General features: G+C 40.4%; 1 protein-coding gene across 10 annotated transcripts in view; it reads left to right on the top strand.

Annotated features, from left to right (window-relative positions):
• Positions 1 to 21,286, top strand: part of OXR1 (oxidation resistance 1) — a 549,175-nt gene that overhangs the window by 439,491 nt on the left and 88,398 nt on the right. Inside the window, exon 1 of one of the 10 annotated variants that reach the window (XM_061439154.1) lies at positions 10,888 to 11,206. The exons of 5 other annotated variants lie outside the window; for them this stretch is intronic. In XM_061439154.1, coding sequence (XP_061295138.1) covers positions 11,008 to 11,206 — 199 coding nt within the window. In that variant the 5' untranslated portion in view covers positions 10,888 to 11,007. Of the gene's footprint in view, positions 1 to 10,887; positions 11,207 to 11,413; positions 11,494 to 21,286 lie in introns of those variants that run through there. 4 more of the 10 variants (XM_061439151.1, XM_061439159.1, XM_061439156.1 and 1 more) reach the window with 4 other exon arrangements.

The raw sequence follows: 21,286 nt of genomic DNA, 5'->3' as shown, positions 1-21,286 counted from the left end.
AGTCCTTTAAACAGAGGCCGTTTCTTTACACATGTGAGTATAAAACATGTCACTTCTGCTCAGTGGCTCAGTATTTGTCAAAACTAGTCTTGTGGTCCTATTTCAGAAGTAAATGTGTGATCTGCATGAACTAAATATGCAAAACACTTGAAGAACTATAATATAAGGAGCAGATCTCAAACATGCCTCATAATCAAAAAATGAGGTTCCTGAGACACACCCTACAATCCTGGAATCAGGTTCTCTGGGGTATAGTTGGGAAATCTGAATTTTTAAAAATGTTCCACAGCTGATTCTCATTATCAGCAGGATTCTACTGCTGTGAAGAGGAGTTGTTTTTTTTTTTTTAATTAGAGGAAAAGCAACAGTTATATCTGTAGATTTGAGATTACCCAGCGGCAGTGTTGGAGATGATTAAATAGGGGAGAAACAAAAAGCTGAGAGGCTTATGTCACACAACAAACATGCAGTTATGTACCATGCAATGTGCAGTAGGACCAGCTCCATCTGAGAGTCTTAACAAAGCTGTTGTACATTTCTTTGTATGTTTAAGAATCTTTTCTCCACCTCTTCCTTCCTTAATTCTCAGAAAACTAGTAGAGTAGGCACAGAGTGGCTTCTAACCAGTCTTTGTTGACTTCATTCATTAAATGCTTTGTGTGCCTGTGTTGGTTGTAGAGCCTGCTCAGCACCCATAGAAGGCCCAGGGTAGGGAGTAGGGTAGGTGGCCATAGTCTGCTTCTTTTTTTCATTTTTCTAATACCTTAAAAAAAAATACAAAGCAGAGATAGGGAAATTATTTCTAATATAGTCTAAACTAAAACAACTAATAATATACAAATATAGAAGTTTGTAGGAGACTACTATGAAAAATTTTAAATACCAACAAATCAGATAACTTAGGAAAAACAGGTAAATTTCTAGAAAACTTTAAAACTGAATCATAATGTACTAGAAAATCTTAAGAGAGCAATAATGTAAGAGGTTTGGACCTGTAATAAAAAACATCCCCAAAAAGAAAGGTCCAGGACAGATGATTTCACTGGTGAATTCTACCAAACATTTAAAGAAACATTAACATCAGTCCTTCTCAAACTCTTACACAAAACTGAAGAGGATGGAATTCTCTTAAATTCATTTTGAGGCCATCATTACCCTAACACCAAAACCAGATAAGGACTCTACAAGAAAAGAAAACTACAGGACAATATCTCTGATGAATATAGATGCAAAATTTTTTAACAAAATACTAGTAAACAGAATTCAGCAACACAGTAAAAGGATCATACACCACAATCAAGTGGGACTTATTCCTAGAATGGAAAAATGGTTCAACATATGCAACTCAATAAATCTTATACACCACATCAGTACAGTGAAGAATAAAACTTATATGATCATCTCAATAGATGAAGAAAAAGCATTTGACAAAACTCAATATCCTTCTGTGACAAAAACTCCCAATAAATTGTGTATAGAAGGAATATACCTTAAAATAAGGGGTATATATAGATAAGACACAACTAAAATCACACTCAGCAATGAAAGATTGAAAGCTTTTCCTCTAAGATCAGGAAGAAAGCAAGGATGCTCACTGTCACCACTCTTATTCAACACAGTACTGGCAGTTTCAGCCAAAGCACTGAGGCAAGACAAAGAAATAAAAAGCAGCCAAATTGGAAAGGAAGAAGTAAAGTTACAGATGATATGATATTAATATATGATATGATTAATATATGATATTAAATATGATATGGTATAATTAATATATGATATTAAAACAACTCCAATAAAAGTACTGCTAGAACTAATAAACAGATTTCATAAAGTTGTAGGATACAAATCGACAGAGAAAATCAGTTGTATTCATATATACTAAAAATTAACTATTTGAAAAAGAAAGAACATCATCTCATTCACAATAGCATCAGAAACAATAAAATACTTAGGAATAAATTTAGCCAAGGTGGTGAAAGATCTCTACTTTGAAAACTACAAGACAGATGAAAGAAGTTGAATAAGACACAAATAAATGGAAAGGTAGCCTATGTTCATGGACTGTAATATTGTTAAAAATGTCCATACTACCCAAAGTGTTCTATATATTCAGTGTGATCCCTGTCAAAGTTCCAATGGAATTTTTCATAGAGATAGGACAGGACACGACTGAAGTGACTTAGCAGTAGTGCTAAAATTCATATGGAGCTGCAGAAGACCCCAAACCACCAAAGCACCTGAGAAAGAGGAACAAAACTGATGCACATCAGACTTCCTGATTTCAAATTTATTACAAAGTCATACTAATCAAAACAGTGGATACTGATGAACCTATGCAGGGCAGGAGTAGAGACACAGACGTAGAGCACAGGCTTGTGGACATACTGGAGGAAGGAGAGGGTGGGACGAACTGAGAGAGTAGCACTGATACCCACACAGTACCATGTGTACAATAAATAGCCGTGGGAAGCAGTGGTATTGCACAGGGAGCTCAGCTCACTGCTCTGAGATGACCTAGAGGGCTAGGATAGGGGCAGGAAGATTTAAGAGGGAGGGGATATATGTATACTTATAGCTTCCAAAGTGCTGCTGCTAAGCTGCTAAGTCGCTTCAGTCGTGTCCGACTCTGTGCGACCCCATAGATGGCAGCCCACCAGGCTTCCCCATCCCTGGGATTCTCCAGGCAAGAACACTGGAGTGGGTTGCCATTTCTTTCTCCAGTGCATGAAAGTGAAAAGTGAAAGTGAAGTCACTCAGGCGTGTCAGACTCTTCACAACCCCATGGACTGCAGCCCACCAGGCTCCTCCGTCCATGGGATTATCCAGGCAAGAGTACTGGAGTGGGGTGCCATTGCCTTCTCCCAGCTTCCAAGGTGGCTCAGTGGTAAAGAATACACCTGCTGATACAGGCAGCGCAGGAGACACGGGTTTGATCCCTGAGTCAGGAAGATCCCCTGGAGTAGGAAATGGCAACCCACTCCAGTATTCTTGCCTGAAGAATTCCATGGAAACCCAGTATTCTTGCCTGGAGAATTCCATGGAAAGAGGAATCTGGTGGGCTGTAGTCAGGGGGTCACAAAGAGTTAGATAGAACTGAGTGACTGAGCAAGCACACAGAGCTGATTCATGTGGTGCAGCAGAAACCAACACAACATTGTAAAGCAGTTATCCTCCAATTAAAAAAAAAAAAAAAGTGGAATACTGGCATAGAAACAGACACATATGTATATTCATATACCAGTGAAACAGAATCAAGAACCCATAAATAAAAATTAACCATGCATATACCATCAACTAATATTTGACAGGGGAGCCAAGAATAAATGCTGCTGGGGAAACTGGGTAGTCACATGTAAAAGAATGAAATTCTACGCCTATTGTACAAAACATACAAAAATTAACTTGAAGCAAATTAAAAATTCAGATGTGAGACCTAAAACCATAAAACTTCTAAAAGAAAACAGAGGGAAAATGTTTCTTGACCCTGGTCTTGGCAGTGAATTTTTGGATGTGACACCAAAAGCACAGGCAACAAAATGAAAATAACCCAGAGGGACTGCATCACACAAAAGAAATAATCAACAAACTAAAAAGAAACCGAAGAAATGGGAGAAAATTATTTGCAGACCACTTATCTGAAACGGGTTAATATCCAAAATATATATGGAACTTGTAAAACTCAATAGCAAAAAACCAACAGTTGAATTAAAAACTGGGCAGAGGATCTGAATAGACACTTTTCCAAAGAAGACATACAAATGGGCAACAGTTACATGAAACCATCCTCAGCATCACTAGTCAGCAGGGAAATGCAAATCAAAACCACAATATGATCACTTCACACCTATTAGAATGGCTGTTATCAAAAAGGTGGGTGAGGCAATGGCACCCCACTCCAGTACTCTTGCCTGGAAAATCCCATGGACGGAGGAGCCTCGTAGGCTGCAGTCCATGGGGTCGCTAAGAGTCAGACATGACTGAGCGACTTCACTTTCACTTTTCACTTTCATGCATTGGAGAAGGAAATGGCAACCCACTCGTGTTCTTGCCTGAAGAATCCCAGGGGCAGGAGGGCCTGGTGGGCTGACGTCTATGGGGTCACACAGAGTCAGACACGACTAAAGTGACTTAGCAGTAGCAGTAGCAGTATCAAAAAGGTAGTAAGTGTTACCCAGGATGTGGTGAAAAGGGAACCTTCATGCATTGTTGGTGTGGATACACTGGTACAGCCACTAAGGAAAACAATATGGAGTTTCCACAAAAAATTAGAAATAGACCTACCATAGGATCCATCAATCCCACTACTGGGTATATATCCATAGGAAATGAAATCATTATCTCAAAGAGATATCTGCATCTGCATGTTCACTGGAGCTTTATTCACAATAGCTAAGACCTGGGTAGAACCTAAATGTCCATCATTGGAGGAATGGATAAAGATGATGAGGTTTAGATACACCATGAAATATCATTCAGCCATGAAAATGAAATACCATTTGCAATAACATGGATGGACCTTAAGGGCATTATGCTGACCAAAATGTCAAAGACAGATCGTGTACTGTATGATCTCACATGTGGAATCTTAAAAAATTGCACTCATAGAAACAGAGTAGAAGAGTGGTTGCCAGGGTCTGGAAAGTGAAAGTGAAGTCGCTCAGTCTTATCTGACTCTTTGTGACCCCGTGGACTGTAGCCTGCCAGGCTCCTCCGTCCATGGGATTCTCTAGGCAAGAATACTGGAGTGGGTTGCCATTTCCTCCTCCAGAGGATCTTCCCGACCCAGGGATCGAACCCTGGTCTCCTGCATTGCAGGAAGATGCTTTAACCTCTGAGCCACCAGGGAAGCCAGGGTCTGGAGGATGTGGGAAATGGTGAGATGTTGGTCAAATGGTAGATATTTCCAAATTTTTCCTTTTTTACTGCGTGGGATTTCTCTAGTTGCAGCGAGCAGGGGCTACTTTCTAGTTGCGGTGCGTGGGCTTCTCATTGTGGTGGTTTCTCTTGTTGCGGAGCACAGACTCTAGGGGACTCGGGCTTCAGTAGTTGCAGTACATGGGCTCAGCAGTTGCAGTCCCGGGCTCCAGAGCACAGGCTCAATAATTGTGGTGCAGGGGCTTATTTGCTCCAAGGCCTGGTGGATCGTCCCAGATTCAGGGATTGAACCCGTTGTCTCCTGCATTGGCAGGCAGATTTCTTTACCACTGAGCCACCAGGAAAGCCCCTACGTTTCCAATTTTAAGTTGAATAAAATTAAGTGAGGGATCTAACATATAATATGGTGACTGTAGTTAACAATATTGCATTATATAGTTGAAGAGAGTTGCTAAGAGAGTAACTCTTAAATGCTCTCCTAGCAGCTATACCAAGAAGGTAATTATATGAGTTTATGGAAATGTTAATTAACCCTACTGTGGTAATCATTTTGCAATATATACTCCTATCAAATTATCTCATTGTATACCTTAAACTTAGACTATGTTATTTAAAAAAAAAAAATCCACCAATTCAACCTCAGGTATAGAAAGAAATGAGAATATATGTCCACAAAAAAATTTATTAGCAACATTATTCATAATAACTAAAAAGTGGGAATAATCCAAATGTCACTTATAAATGGATAAATATCTATTCCTATAGGATATTATTTGGCAATAAAAAGAAATGACTTACTAATACATGTTTCAACATGAATAAGCCTCAGAAACCTTAGGCTAATTGAAAGAGGTCAAACACCAAAGACCAGATATTGTATGATTCAGTTCATGTGAAATGTTTTTAAAAGGCAAATCCATTGAGACAGAAGGTAGATTAGTTGTCTATGCCTGTGGTGAGAATGGAGAGTACTACAAAGGATAAGAAGTTTCTTTGGGAGGTAAGTTTTGTTGTTGTTCAGTCACTAAGTTGTATTCATGATAGAAATGTTCAAAAATTAGATTTGGGATGGTTTAACAACTGTCTAAATATACTAACAACCAGTGAAGTGTACACTTTTAACAGATGAATTATATGGTTTGTAAAATAATATGCCAGTAAAGTTATTTTAAAAATAAGGCAAAGGGTTGCTAGAGGAGTCAGGCAAGATATATAAGGAAGGCCATTTTTTGTTTGTTTTTAAAGCTTGAGAGGAATATATGTAGATGATACAGGTAGGATAAGGAGGAAGGAACGAGAGTGGAGAGAGAAAAAATAGTAAAGCACAAAGGAATAATAAGGCTGGCAAGTCATAGACAATAACACACTAAGGTCAAGAATTAATTTGGAAAAGGAGAGGCATGGACAAGAGCAAGGACTTCCTTCCTTCTGAGGCAATATATGGAGATAAGCTTGCTGTAGATTACAAAGAAAAGGGGAAGAAAAGTGAGAGTGTTTCATGGTCTATGGTTTTGAGTCATACAGAAGACCAAGTAACATGTTTGAATAATGAATTTGGTAACTTCAGGAGAATAGTGACGGCTGAGACAACAAATGTGAAGAATTAAAAAGAAAAGCTGATGAAATGAATAAATGGATTTTAGAGACATTAGGGCTTGGCTGAGTTTAAATAAAAACTTGTAAAGCACTTAATCATCAAAGTTTTTATCCGGAGCTCTAGGTTTCTATGAAACTGAAGCAGGGAAAAAAAAAAAAAAAGGTTAACTGCTTGTAAGCCAGTGTTTGAACTGGTAGAGTACAGGTTCTTGCTAAGGTTAGAAATAAAGTGCAGATTTTATCAGGTATAAAAAACTCAACCACTGTTTTGCATATGATTATCACAAATAGCAAATGTGAAGATGTAATATGTATTTTATAAAAATAAAATAATTTGTTTATTTAATCAAATTTGGCCTTGGAATACAGAATGAAGCAGGGCAAAGGCTAATAGAGTTTTGCCAAGAGAACACAATGGTCATAGCAAACACCCTCTTCCAACAACACAAGAGAACACTCTACACATGGACATCACCAGATGGTCAATACCGAAATCAGATTGATTATATTCTTTGCAGCCAAAGATGGAGAAGCTCTATACAGTCAGCAAAAACAAGACCAGGAGCTAACTGTGGCTCAGACCATGAACTCCTTATTGCCAAATTCAGACTTAAATTGAAGAAAGTAAGGAAAACCACTAGACCATTCAGGTATGACCTAAATCAAATCCCTTATGATTATACAGTGGAAGTGAGAAACAGATTTAAGAGACTAGATCCGATACATAGAGTGCCTGATGAACTATGGACGGAGGTTCGTGACATTGTACAGGAGACAGGGATCAAGACCATCCCCATGGAAAAGAAATGCAAAAAAGCAAAATGGCTGTCTGGGGAGGCCTTACAAATAGCTGTGAAAAGAAGAGAAGCGAAAAGCAAAGGAGAAAAGGAAAGGTATAAGCATCTGAATGCAGACTTCCAAAGAATAGCAAAGAGAGATAAGAAAGCCTTCCTCAGCAATCAATGCAAAGAAATAGAGGAAAACAACAGAATGGGAAAGACTAGAGATCCCTTCAAGAAAATTAGAGATACTAAGGGAACATTTCATGCAAAGTTGGGCTCGATAAAGGACAGAAATGGTATGGACCTAACAGAAGCAGAAGATATCAAGAAGAGGTGGCAAGAATACACAGAAGAACTGTACAAAAAAGATCTTCACAACCAAGATAATCACGATGGTCTGATCACTCACCTAGAGCCAGACATCCTGGAATGTGAAGTCAAGTGGGCCTTAGAAAGCATCACTACAAACAAAGCTAGTGGAGGTGATGGAATTCCAGTTGAGCTATTTCAAATCTTGAAAGATGATGCTGTGAAAGCACTGCACTCAATATGCCAGCAAATTTGGAAAAGTCAGCAGTGGCCACAGGACTGGAAAAGGTCAGTTTTCATTCCAATCCCAAAGAAAGGCAATGCCAAAACATGCTCAAACTACCACACAATTGCACTCATCTCACACGCTAGTAAAGTAATGCTCAAAATTCTCCAAGCCAGGCTTCAGCAATACATGAACTGTGAACTTCCAGATGTTCAAGCTGGTTTTAGAAAAGGCAGAGGAACCAGAGATCAAATTGCCAACATCCGCTGGATCATGGAAAAAGCAAGAGAGTTCCAGAAAAACATCTATTTCTGCTTTATTGACTATGCCAAAGCCTTTGTGTGGATCCCAATAAACTGTGGGAAATTCTGAAAGAGATGGGAATACCAGACCACCTGACCTGCCTCTTGAGAAACCTATATGCAGGTCAGGAAGCAACAGTTAGAACTGGACAGGGAACAACAGACTGGTTCCAAATAGGCAAAGGAGTACTTCAAGGCTGTATATTATCACCCTGCTTATTTAACTTATATGCAGAGTACATCATGAGAAACACTGGGCTGGAAGAAGCACAAGCTGGAATCAAGATTGCCGGGAGAAATATCAATAACCTCAGATATGCAGAAGACCACCCTTATGGCAGAAAGTGAAGCGGAACTAAAAAGCCTCTTGATGAAAGTGAAAGCGGAGAGTGAAAATGTTGGCTTAAAGCTCAACATTCAGAAAACGAAGATCATGGCTTCTGGTCCCATCACTTCATGGGAAATAGATGGGGAAACAGTGGAAGGTGTCAGACTTTATTTTTTGGGGCTCCAAAATCACTGCAGATGGTGATTGCAGCCATGAAATTAAAAGACACTCCTTGGAAGGAAAGTTATGACCAACCTAGATAGCATATTCAAAAGCGGAGACATTACTTTGCCAACAAAGGTCCATCTAGTCAAGGCTATGGTTTTTCCTGTGGTCATGTATGGATGTGAGAGTTGGACTGTGAAGAAAGCTGAGCACTGGAGAATTGATGCTTTTGAACTATGGTGTTGGAGAAGACTCTTGAGAATCCCTTGGACTGCAAGGAGATCCAACCAGTCTATTCTAAAGGAGATCAGTCCTGGGTGTTCTTTGGAAGGAATGATGCTAAAGCTGAAACTCCAGTACTTGGGCCACCTCATGTGAAGAGTTGACTCATTGGAAAAGACTCTGATGCTGGGAGGGACTGGGGGCAGGAGAAGAAGGGGACGATAGAGGATGAGATGGCTGGATGGCATCACCGACTCAATGGATGTTTGACTGAACTCCAGGAGCTGGTGATGGACAGGGAGGCCTGGCGTGCTGCAATTCATGGGATCGCAAAGAGTCAGACACGACTGCGTGATTGGACTGAACTGAACTGAACTGAGACTTAAGTCATTCAAATTCAATTTTTAAAGCTTACTGAGTCTAATTTTTGGACGTGGTGCTAAGCTTAGTGCTTCCTTATGAAATGGAAATCTCAGAAAAACTGGGAGCCACTTACTACTCTACCAGATGGGTTCCTAGGAGGTACAGAACGAAGTCCAGAGCAGTGTTTTCCCAAGCACCACATCTAAACACATGGATGGTTGCTGGATATTCACATGCCTGGGTCCTTACTCAGAAACTCTGTGAATTACACTTTGCGGTATATGCGGTGTAGCCCAGTCATTCTATACATTTAACCAAGTATAAAAGTGATGCTGCTGTTAGAATGGTGAAGTCTGTTCTACCTGTTAAGCTGAAAATGCTAACAGTCGGAAAAAGACCAGTCAAATAATTGAAAAGGGGGCAGAGGCGTGCGGCCCGGAGGATAATCTTCAATGATTTTGGCAAAACGCTTAAGTTCCTGAAAGATGTTTTCTGGACTCCATTGTTAGGTATGATTAGCTCTCCAACTTTCTAATTTAAACCTTTTCTTCAAATACATTAATAAATTGGTAATTCCAAGAAAGTTTTATTTAATGCATGGTAAAAAATAAGAGCCATGTCTCCTAAGTGGCTTCAGTCGTGTCCGACTCTTTGCAACTCTATGGACTGTATTTAGCCCACCAGTCTCCTCTGTCCATGGGATTTTTTTTTTTTTCCAGGCAAGAATACTGGAGTGAGTTGCCCAGCCCTCTTTCAGGGGATCAAACCTGCTTCTCTTTTGTCTCCTGCATTGGCAAGCGGGTTCTTTTCCACTAGCGCCACCTCGGAAGCCCACTTCGTTAAAGATCCTTCAAACACAGACGTAAAAGGAATAGAATAACCAGCTCTCATAGGAGTCAAAATTGGGTACTAAATGCCTGTCAAATGTCACTGCTCTTTCTCTCCTTAAAGGGTAAAGGTGCACATTAAAGCCCTAATTAATTACCTTGCCTTACAGACCAGTCATAGAATGTCAAACTCTTAACATCAGTTCCTGATGCCACAGCGAACTTCGAACGTGACGATTGATGCTTTATTTTACGAAGATGGTTTCCTTAGGAAGCATCTTAATCTGGGCTGTTTTGTGTTAACTACGACCTTAAAACTAACCTCTCCTTTACCTCTCACCCACTCGGCCTCCCTCCCCCAAATTTCAAACTGCAAAAAGTTTCCTGTAGATTCGTGCCCATCCCCCTAACACACACTGAAACTTCTTGATGGACAGAAGCTTTTGGACGCTGCCCTCCCAGGCCCCAAGCTTTGCGCAAATACCAGCAAAGCCTCCCCAGGGCCACCCTGACGCCCGTGTCGGCCCTCGGGGCGGGAAACGCCCTCCCCAGCTTTCCCCCAGCGGCCTGAAAGTCCGGTCGGGTCGGCCCGGGGAGGGGCGGGGCAGGGCGGGGCGGGCCGGCTCCATTGGGGCCAGGCACGGGGGGGTGGGGGGAAGCGGACAGGCCCCGCTCGGCTTGCTAAAAGGCCGCTGCTTTTCGCCGCGGCCTCTGTTCCAGGAAGTATGTGTCTACTTTCTAAGCTAAGTTTGGCCCAGAATCGGCGTTAAGAAGCAACGGCAAAAACTTTTCAAAAACTTTCGTCCCGCTCCTACTCCCCCGCTGTAGGGTTCCGTGATGGTCGCCCCCGGGCCGAGCGGCGGCCGTCCCCTCCCCCTCCCCGCCTCCCCGGAGGCGTGAGGAGCCGCCGCCGCCCCCGCTGTCGGGTGGGACGCGCGGGCGGGCGCGCACCGAGCGGCGGCCGTCGCAGCAGAAACTGTCGGCCTCCTCCTGGGTTCCTGCCCCCCGTGGCAGGATGGACTACCTGACCACGTTCACAGGGAAGAGCGGGCGCCTTCTGCGGGGCACAGCCAACCGCCTGTGGGGCTTCGGGGGTGGCGGCGAAGCCCGTCAGGTGCGCTTCGAGGATTACCTGAGGGAGCCCGACCAGGGGGACCCCGGGTGCGGGTCCCCGCCCCACCGGCCCCCGGCGCCGTCCAGCCCGGAGGGACCCGGTGAGCCCAGCCTTCCTTCGCGTCCCGCGCGGCCGACCCGGGCTGAGGACGGGGGCGGGGGGTAGCGGGGGGGACGGCGGCGGGGTGGGCGCCGCGCGAGGGGGCGCGCGCCGGGCCAGCGTTGGCAGGTGTGCCGGGGCCGGGGCGGGGGGCGAGGAGGCCGAGCGCTAGCGCAGCGCTGGGGGCGGAAAACCTCCTCGGGGCTGCGTCGCGTCTCTTCCTGCCCTGCTCTTCCTGCTTCTCTGCGCTGGGACTCGACTTTCTTTACTGTGCCAACTGTTTCAAGGGTAGGAGCTCTGAAGTTTTTCCCTCCCACTGGGAGGTGAATATTGAATCAATTATGACCCTCGTGTTTTTCCTCTCAGTGGATCGTTAAGAATGCCTTGTCTGGCTTGGGTTTGGGCTGGGTCTTTGTTTTTATTTGACATGTGAGAATTCACATCAACGCTTACTTACTACGACTTTAAAAAAGAAAATGCGTAACGTACACAGGAACCCGGATTTTTGTATCGTGTATTTTGAAAGGCGTGTTGTCTTGAGGGGGCAGAACGTAACAAACTTCTCAGTTGTCATTTCTACCGCCTGTTGTGTTTTCTTTCGTCATAGTAGAGTTATACTATTCTTAAAAAAAAAAATCAATCGTAATGACACGGTACTGATACCGTACGAAATTTTTTAAAGCCCTTGCTAAAGCGGTATTGGCGTCTTGCATACGGTAACTTTTCCAATGTCGTTGGCTTCCTCAGACTTCTCATGGTCATATTTGATTCTTGTTACCTGTTCTGATACGCATTTTGGTATTATGAGAGTAAATTATATGAGCATTAGAGTGTTTAGGAATTAGAGAAAAGTACAGAGAATATAAAATCTATCCACAACCCCACATCCTACGATTTATTTTAAAGCAGTGAACCAGTGAGGACATCTGTTGATCTCTGTGTATAAGTGTGTAGTTTAAGCTTTGAATAAACTTGAATATTAAAATGTAATTTTTAGCATGGTCCCTTTTGTTAACTTTTCTTCACTTTACATAAAATCTTTTCTTCACAACTCCTGTTTATGAAATTAGAAAGACGAAAGGGTATGCACTTCGTTTCTGTTTTGAAGAACATTAATCAGGTGCAAAATCCTCTTAAAGGTGGACCAGGGATGAGGACTAGAACTTTAGTGTTTGAATAAGAGGTTTGTTTGTGTGTGTAAGATCTCAGATGACTTACTGAAAACAGTTGAAATGTGACCAGCCTCTAGGCAGGTGAAGAATATGTGGGGCAACTTTTAACCAGGAAAGGATATGGTGAATATTTTAATAAGTAAGGCCAAACATACACATCTGATTCATTGATTAAGAAACATTTATTGAGCACACTGCTATTAATATAGCAGACATTCTTTCAGAGTTGCAGCTTCAAAGTATTATACAAAGTCCTCTTCTGGGGAAGCTGGCTTGTGTACTCATGGCCCAGTCTTTAATATTCATTGTGCCCCCAAGTCTCTGATACAAGTTATAGAACCCTTGTGATGTCACAGTTCTAGCTACCATCAGGTGGGTAGGTACTTCCTACCATTAACTTGCTGAAAGAATTTGTGAAAATTACTTGCTCTTTGGGCCTATATTTTCTTATTTGTAAATGAGGTTGATTAGATGGGCTAAAAGGTTCTCAACTCTGGTGTTCTTTTTTTCATTTGGAACAGGATTAGTGAACATGTTGGGAAGTAAAGCTACAAAGTAGCATTTGGGGTTAAAAATATTGTAAGTCTATACAGTTATGCCTACAGAGTTCTGAAGATAGTTCAAGAAATGAATGTTCAGCAATAATTTGATCACCCCCTCTGGTTCTTGAATAAGTACAGCTTTCTAAATTAATTCCTTTGAGAGGCAACATGTACATATGCAGGTAAAAAGTAAATGGTTCTTCATTAATTTTTAGTCCAACCTTTGCTTAAAATAAGAGCTCTATTTTTTTGGCTTTGACTGTAGGGTTTTCCTTGCATTTGTGTCCTTTGGAATGAGTATCTGTTAGTCTGTTTCAAGGATTTCCCCTACTCTTTTTGCTTGTGACTACCATTATTTTAGACTTTTTTAACAGCTGCTTAAGTTCTCTGTTGTTCATTACTCTTCCTTCAGTTTAAAGTATCCTGTGTGTTGTAGCAGTATATCTTGTGCAGACACTTCCACACTTGGAGATTGGCTGTATTCCAGGACTCCATTTGTTGTTAGTGACCTTATCCGTCACCATTTCATGTTCAGTAATGATGATGGTAAAATAGTTTTACCATTGAAGGATGGGCCTAATAGAACTTGGGTCATCTGTTTCTGATTTTACTCTTTCTGTAAAAACAGACCACTTACTGACTGTTAACTGTTACTAATGTCTCTCTCCTCTCCAAGGTGTCTGCTTTTGGTCTTACAGTTTATAGTGTTTGCTGACTCCAACATTATAGTCCCCTCTATGGAAAACCATAATTGGGACTTAGACACGTTAAGGAGCTTATCACACCATTGCTCTAGTTAATAATAATTACAAAGAAAACACCATATGACCCCATTTTTGTTCCTGCTATAAGAGTAAATTGGACTTTCCTGGTGGCTTAGTGGTAAAAAATCTGCCTGCAGTGCAGGAGCTGCAGGAAACACATGGGTTTGATCCCTTCATCGGGAAGATCTCCTGGAGTAGGGCATGGCAACCCACTCCAGTATTCTTGCCTGGAGAATCCCCATGGACAAAGGAGCCTGGCAAGCTGCAGGCTGTAGGATTGCAAAGAGTCGAACACTGCTGAAGTGACTTAGCATGCATGCAAGCAAAGAGTAAATTATTTTATGATTTAAAAAAATTTTTAGGCCTTGCGCATAGCTTATGTTTGGAGGCATCACTATAGTCAGTTTACTAGATCATGTAGTTATAAGTATTTTTGTATTTTTTTTTTAGTATTTAGTTGTTGTTGTTCAGGTGCTCAGTTGTCTCCAACTCTGTGACCCTGCAGACTGCAGCACGCCAGGCTTCCCTGTCCTTTACTGTCTGTCTCCTGGAGTTGGCTCACACTCACGTCCATTGAGTTGGTGATGCTATCTAACCATCTCATCCTCTGTCACCCGCTTCTTCTGCCCTCAGTCTTTCCCAGCATCAGAGTCTTTTCCAGTGAGTTGCCTCTTTGCATTAGGTGGCCAAAGTATTGGAGCTTCAGCTTCAGCATCAATGTTTCCAGTGAATATTCAGGGAATCTGGTTTGGAAGGTCTGTGGAATTTGATTATAGAACTTTCACAGGATTGGGGAAACAGAGACTTTTGGAGGGCACAAACAAAACCTTATGTGCACCAGAACTCAGGAGAAAAAAAACAGTGACCCCACAAGAGACTGAGCCAGACTTGTCTGTGACTGTTTGGGAGTATGGCTGAGGTGTGGGTTGACAGTGGCCTGCCTTGGGGTCAGGGGCACTGACAGCAGCAATCCTGGGAGGCATGGTGTGCTGGCATAGGTCCTCTTGGAGGAGGTCACCATTACCCCTGCTATAGAGCCTATAGCCTACCATAGAGTTTGCAAACTCTAAGATTGGGTCACCTTAGGCCAAACTGCTGGGAGGGGCACAGCCCCACACATCAACAGAAAATTAAATGTTTAATGACCATGGCCCTGCCCACCAGAGCAAGACCCAGTTTTCCCCACAGCCAGTGCCTCTCATCAGGAAGCTCACACAAGCTTCTTATCCTCATCCATCAGAGGGCAGACAGAAAGAAAACCACAGTCACAGAAAACTAACCGAAACAATCACATGGATCACAGCCTTGTGTAACTCAGTGAAATATGAGCCATGCTGTGTAGGGCCGCCCAAGACAGACAGGTCGTGGTGAAGAGTTCTGACAAAACATGATGCACTGGAGAAGGGAATGACAAACCATTTTAGCATTCTTGTCTTGAGAACCCCATGAACAGTGGGGCTCTAAATATAAATATTAGAGTTCCAACTTAATTGTAATATAGTTTTTATCATAAACTTCCCTGTTATGGCAACTCTATTTTCCCACTTGGTGACAGTATACTTTAAATATGTATATCTGAACTCCTATTTAAAGTTTCTTTTCATTTACTTTTATCATTTATTAATAAAACTATATCTTTTGGGAAAATGACAATTAGAGCAGCTAAGAACACTTTATATGGGGCTGCTGCTGCTGCTAAGTCACTTCAGTCGTGTCTGACTCTGTGCGACTCCAGAGACAGCAGTCCACCAGGCTCCCCCGTCCCTGGGATTCTCCAGGCAAGAACACTGGAGTGGGGTGCCATTGCCTTCTCTTTGTATCGGGCAGCTACTACCAAATATTTTTGTTTAATCCTAATAACAACTTGGTGAGGTAAGTACTATTATTAACCCATTTTCCTGATTAAGAAACTTGGCTAGGCAGAGAAATGAGAGAGACAAAATCCATTTGAGTGTTATCTTCCTATTTCTAAGAGTTATGTCAGACAAGAAAAAAGCATGAGAAGAATGCAAGATTGTTTTGTTTGATGTTAAAGTTAAAACAATTTAGGTAAAGGATAAGATGGATTGTCATTGAAATTTCTTTAGAGTCAGAAAAATATTAAATGACTGAGCTGAAAATACAAACTCCAAGGAAGGTGTAAGAAAACTTTGATACATTTCGGGTTGGAAATTGAGATGCAGATTGTCTGAAAGAGTTAGATAATAGTTTAACTTGAACCCAGGAAAAACCAAGTGCCTGTAAAGGATTTGTAGTACCAATTGTTAGAAAGTGGAGTCACTCAGTCGTACCCGACTCTTTGGTACCCCATGGACTGTAGCCTATCAGGCTCCTCCGTCCATGGGATTTTCCAGGCAAGACTGCTGGAGTGGGCTGCCATTTCCTTCTCCAGGGGTTTTCCCAACCCAGGTATCGAACCCAGGTCTCCTGCATTGCAGACAGGCACTTTACCATCTGAACCACCAAGGAAGCCCAGTTGTTAGGGTAACTGTTAATTAAGAGTACTGGTCAGTCACGGAAGAAGATAATCCTAGATGTCTGCAGTCTTAGTCTCATTTCCTAAGGTGGGAGGTGGGGAAAGAATCTTTTCTAGATAAACAGCCTCAGTCTGCTCTGATAGTAACTTTGATGAAGTTTGAAGTCATAACAGTGTTCCCTGATTCCATTGGTTCTCACGAGTAGATTTGCCCATTTTAGAATTGCTGCTCATCTCACAGGATGGCTGAACGCAAGACTTATCTGTGTTTTTGGACAGAACTGCCTCTTGAGTATTTCAGGCTACAATAAAGCAGTAAGTCTCAAACTTTAGTGTGCCTCAGCATCACCCAAAGGCTTGTTGAAAATGTTGGACCCCTCCTCTAGAGTTTCTGATTCAATACTTCTGAGCTAGACCCCATAGTTTGCATTTCCAGCAACAACTCATCTAATGCTGATGCTGCTAATTTGGGGACCACACTTTGAGAATCACTGCTTTTTTTAGTGGGTACATTAAGATTTGTTCATGTTAAGGTCAGAAGTAAATATAGAAATGATGAAATTTGTTAAATACCTAGTATTTTGTATTAAGATTAGGAATAATTAGTGTATTTGGTCTTTAAAATATTTGTTATATTTCAGAGAATTAGGCCTATTAGAGTGCATGTAAATTAGTCTAAGAATTTAATTGAAAATGAATACCAAAGAGAACTTTTCATTATATTTAAAACTTTATTGTAATGTATTTACTAAAGAGTTTAGAAAGATTTTCTTGTTATAGAGGCAATTAAAGTGTTTACAATAAAATATAGTAGATTTATAAGTGCCTTTTAGTATAGATGAGAGAATGTAATTACTCTAGTTTATAAATGGGATTATTTAAGGATATCTAGTTTGTTTTCTGAGTTAACTATTGAAAGATCTTAGAAAGTGTTAAAATTTACTAGTTTTGTAAGTATAATACACTGACATAGTTGAAGACTTAAGGGAAAATTGGATTTTTATATTTGCACTTCAGTAAATCAAAGATTAATTAAAAAGTAAAGTAATTGCAAATAGTCTTCTGTGTATAAAAGTCCCAATGGCCACCAGCAAACTTATATTGAGACTCAATACATTTTGTTGAATGAATGAATGTTCATACAAAAAGGGGCATATTTTAAGGTCAGAGTAATGTATTAGGGAAAGGCCCAAAATTTGCCTTTGATTTCTAGCAATCAGTGAAAAAAGGGAAATGTGATCAGGGATAAATCACAATGTCACTAAGGTAAAGATAAAACTATTGCTTAGGTAAAAGAAACATGACTTTTCCTGATAGAATAAAGAGAAAAAAATCCTCATGCAACTCTTAACATAGCAAAAAATATCCTTATCATCTTTATAGTAAATACAGATTCTGATTTCAAAAAGCTGTTTTTTTAACACCATTGCTTAATGTAGTTCAATGGTATAACAACAAAATGCAAGGCTGTAAAAAACAATTCCATATAGGGCCAAAACGATTAATTTATATATGCAGTTATCTGATGGTTTGTCTTAACTGAGAGGTGGGTACTAGATTCTAAACTTTGGTAAAACTAATGCGTGCTAACTATGAAGTCATACATAACAAAAATTAAAGTTTAAAAGCTACCTCTAATCCAATATCTAGTGATATTACTAATTTTAGGGTAGATGTTATTGTTCAGATCTATTTTATGTATGTGTGTATGTTAGTTGCTCAGTCATGTCCGGCTCTTTGCGACCCCATGGATTGTAGCCTATCGGGCTCCTCTGTCCATGGAATTCTCTAGGCAAGAATACTGGAGTGGGTTGCTATTTCCTTCTCCAGTTTTATGTATATTTATGTATAAAATGATGAGTGGATGATTAGAAAGTAAGAGTGACTAAAAGATAATATTTGTTTGCCTTAAGCAAGTATTTCCTAGTGTGTCTAAAGTTAAGCAGAATTTGCAAAAATATTAAGAGGTTGGTATTATTACATTCTCGTTTCAGTTTTAGGTGGGGTTTGTTTAACTCTTAGGTAATTTGAACGTTCCATCTCCTGTATTTCTTCTCTCCACTTCCTGGTATTTATTACATTATGTTTGCAATTTTCCCCCCCTATATAATTGTTCAGTACTCCCTGTTAGATCCTTTTGTCATTCCTAGAGTTTTTATTTTGATACCCTTGGTATAATCTCATTCTTGTGTCTTAAGCAAGCTAGACTGTTTTCTTTTTCCGCTAGTCAGTGATTTGCTTCTTATGTATGAATTCTTGAAGAAATTTTCTTTTCCAAGCACTATAATTTAACCAGGAGCAGAAACAGGAATGACTAGATGTGTGTGCACAGGTATGTGTATGTGTAATAGCCTTTTAGGGAGTAGCCACTATATGAAATAGCCCTGGTCTTAAGATAGAAGGAAAAAAGAGCTAAGAAGTATAATGTTGGATCTTAACACTTCTGCCAAAAGACTTATGGTTTCTATTCATGTCTGACATCAGTGGGATGGTACAGTGTATTTTCTTTTCCTCCCCAGGGAGATACAAGATATTTAGTAACAGTAGTAATCTATCACAGTGACTATTAAACAATTAGTTTGACAGACGTTTGAAGATGCTAGTGTTACTGTCATGAGTGGGAAGTTGTAAAGAAGCCTATTTCTTCTGTCAGTTACTCAGTCTGCAAGCTTAATCCTTTCAAAATCTCTATTAACAGTGCTTCTCAAATTTATTGTGCATGCCAATGGGAATCAGTAGTTCTGGAGTGAAATCTGAGATTCTCTGTTCACAGTAAGCTCCCAGGTGATGCCAGTGCTGCTGATCCTTAGAACATAATTTTAAGTAGCAAGGCTGTATTAGCACTCTATATGGAAGTTCCCCAGTGGCTCAGCAGTAAAGAATCCACCTGCATTGCAGGAGATGGGGGTTCAATTCCTGGGTTGGGACTATCCCTAGAGAAGGAAATGGCAACCCGCTCCAGTATTCTTGCCTGAGAAGTCCCATGAACAGAGGAGCCTTGTGGGCTCCAGTCCATGGGGTCACAAAAGAATCAGACACAACTAAATAACAACAGTAGCATTCTATATCATGAAAGTTTAAATCCACGCACATATGGACACCTTATCTTTGACAAAGGAGGCAAGAATATACAATGGATTAAAGACAATCTCTTTAACAAGTGGTGCTGGGAAAACTGGTCAACCACTTGTAAAAGAATGAAACTAGACCACTTTCTAACACCATACACAAAAATAAACTCAAAATGGATTAAAGATCTCAACGTAAGACCAGAAACTATAAAACTCCTAGAGGAGAACATAGGCAAAACACTCTCCGACATACATCACAGCAGGATCCTCTATGACCCACCTCCCAGAATATTGGAAATAAAGGCAAAAATAAACAAATGGGACCTAATTAAACTTAAAAGCTTCTGCACAACAAAGGAAACTATTAGCAAGGTGAAAAGGCAGCCTTCAGAATGGGAGAAAATTTAAAAAAAATAAATTAAAATAAATTAAAAAAAAGAATGGGAGAAAATAATAGCAAATGAAGCAACTGACAAACAACTAATCTCAAAAATATACAAACAACTCCTACAGCTCAACTCCAGAAAAATAAATGACCCAATCAAAAAATGGGCCAAAGAACTAAATAGACATTTCTCCAAAGAAGACATACAGATGGCTAACAAACACATGAAAAGATGCTCAACATCACTCATTATCAGAGAAATGCAAATCAAAACCACTATGAGGTACCATTTCATGCCAGTCAGAATGGCTGTGATCCAAAAGTCTACAAGCAATAAATGCTGGAGAGGGTGTGGAGAAAAGGGAACTCTTCTTACACTGTTGGTGGGAATGTAAACTAGTACAGCCACCAAAGAGAACAGTGTGGAGATTCCTTAAAAAACTGGAAATAGAACTGCCTTATGATCCAGCAGCCCCACTGCTGGGCATTCACACTGAGGAAACCAGAAGGGAAAGAGACATGTGTACCCCATGTTCATCGCAGCACTGTTTATAATAGCCAAGACATGGAAGCAACCTAGATGTCCATCAGCAGATGAATGGATAAGAAAGCTGTGGTACATACACAATGGAGTATTACTCAGCCATTAAAAAGAATACATTTGAATCAGTTCTAATGAGATGGATGAAACTAGAACCTATTATACAGAGTGAAGTAAGCCAGAAAGAAAAACACCAATACAGTATACTAATGCATATATATGGAATTTAGAAAGATGGTAACAATAACCCTGTGTACGAGACAGCAAAAGAGACACTGATGTATAGATCAGTCTTATGGACTCTGTGGGAGAGGGAGAGGGTGGGGAGATTTGGGAGAATGGCATTGAAACGTGAAAAAAAAAAAAAAGAAGAAGTGGGCCACACACAAAAATTCCTTGATTAGGTAGAGGAAAGGAGCATTAAAGGGGAACAGCAAATGTTTTAGAGACCAAGGGACTTGAGATGTTACCAAATAAAAAGGAAAGGTGAGCATTAAGGCCTTAGTTTGGTGCTTCACAAAGAGCAAATAAAATAAAATGGAAAAAGCTCATCTGATTTTCCCCTTAGTTTGGTCTCCTTTACAGGTTTAGGGAACTGGGAAGACAGAAGCTATTGCAGTACGTTGTGGAATCTCTTGATAGAGTAAGGACAGTGAGACTAGACTAATTTCTAAAAGTTCAACTATGAAAAGAAGCAGAAAGGCTGATATCTAGAGCAGGATGGGTACAAAGTTGAAGAAAAACTGAGGGATTAAAAAAAATTTTTTTTCTGTTTTGACTATGGATAAGGAGTCACTGGCAAGTGAAAGGTTGAAAACATAGGCATAGTTTCCTATACTACTGCACTATAGATGGAATCAGTTAATTAGAAAAGCAGTTCTCAGTGTAACTTTCTTAGTTTTGAAGATATTTTCAGAGTTTAAAATCTGTTTTATCGTATGAAAATAATTGACTCCCAGCTCAATATTTTTAAATCATCAAACTTTTTATCAGTAACTACAGCCAAAATTACAATATTCAGTTATATTAGGAGTCTTTTAGTATATTAAAATGAGACTTCATACAGGATTCATCATTGGTTTTTCAGGCTTGCTTTATTCTAGTTTGCCTTTCCCATTCTATTACCAAAA

The sequence above is a fragment of the Bos javanicus genome, chromosome 14, assembly GCF_032452875.1.
Source record: "Bos javanicus breed banteng chromosome 14, ARS-OSU_banteng_1.0, whole genome shotgun sequence".
NCBI classification, from domain to species: domain Eukaryota; kingdom Metazoa; phylum Chordata; class Mammalia; order Artiodactyla; family Bovidae; genus Bos; species Bos javanicus.
This window is presented reverse-complemented; position numbering and strand designations above follow the sequence as displayed.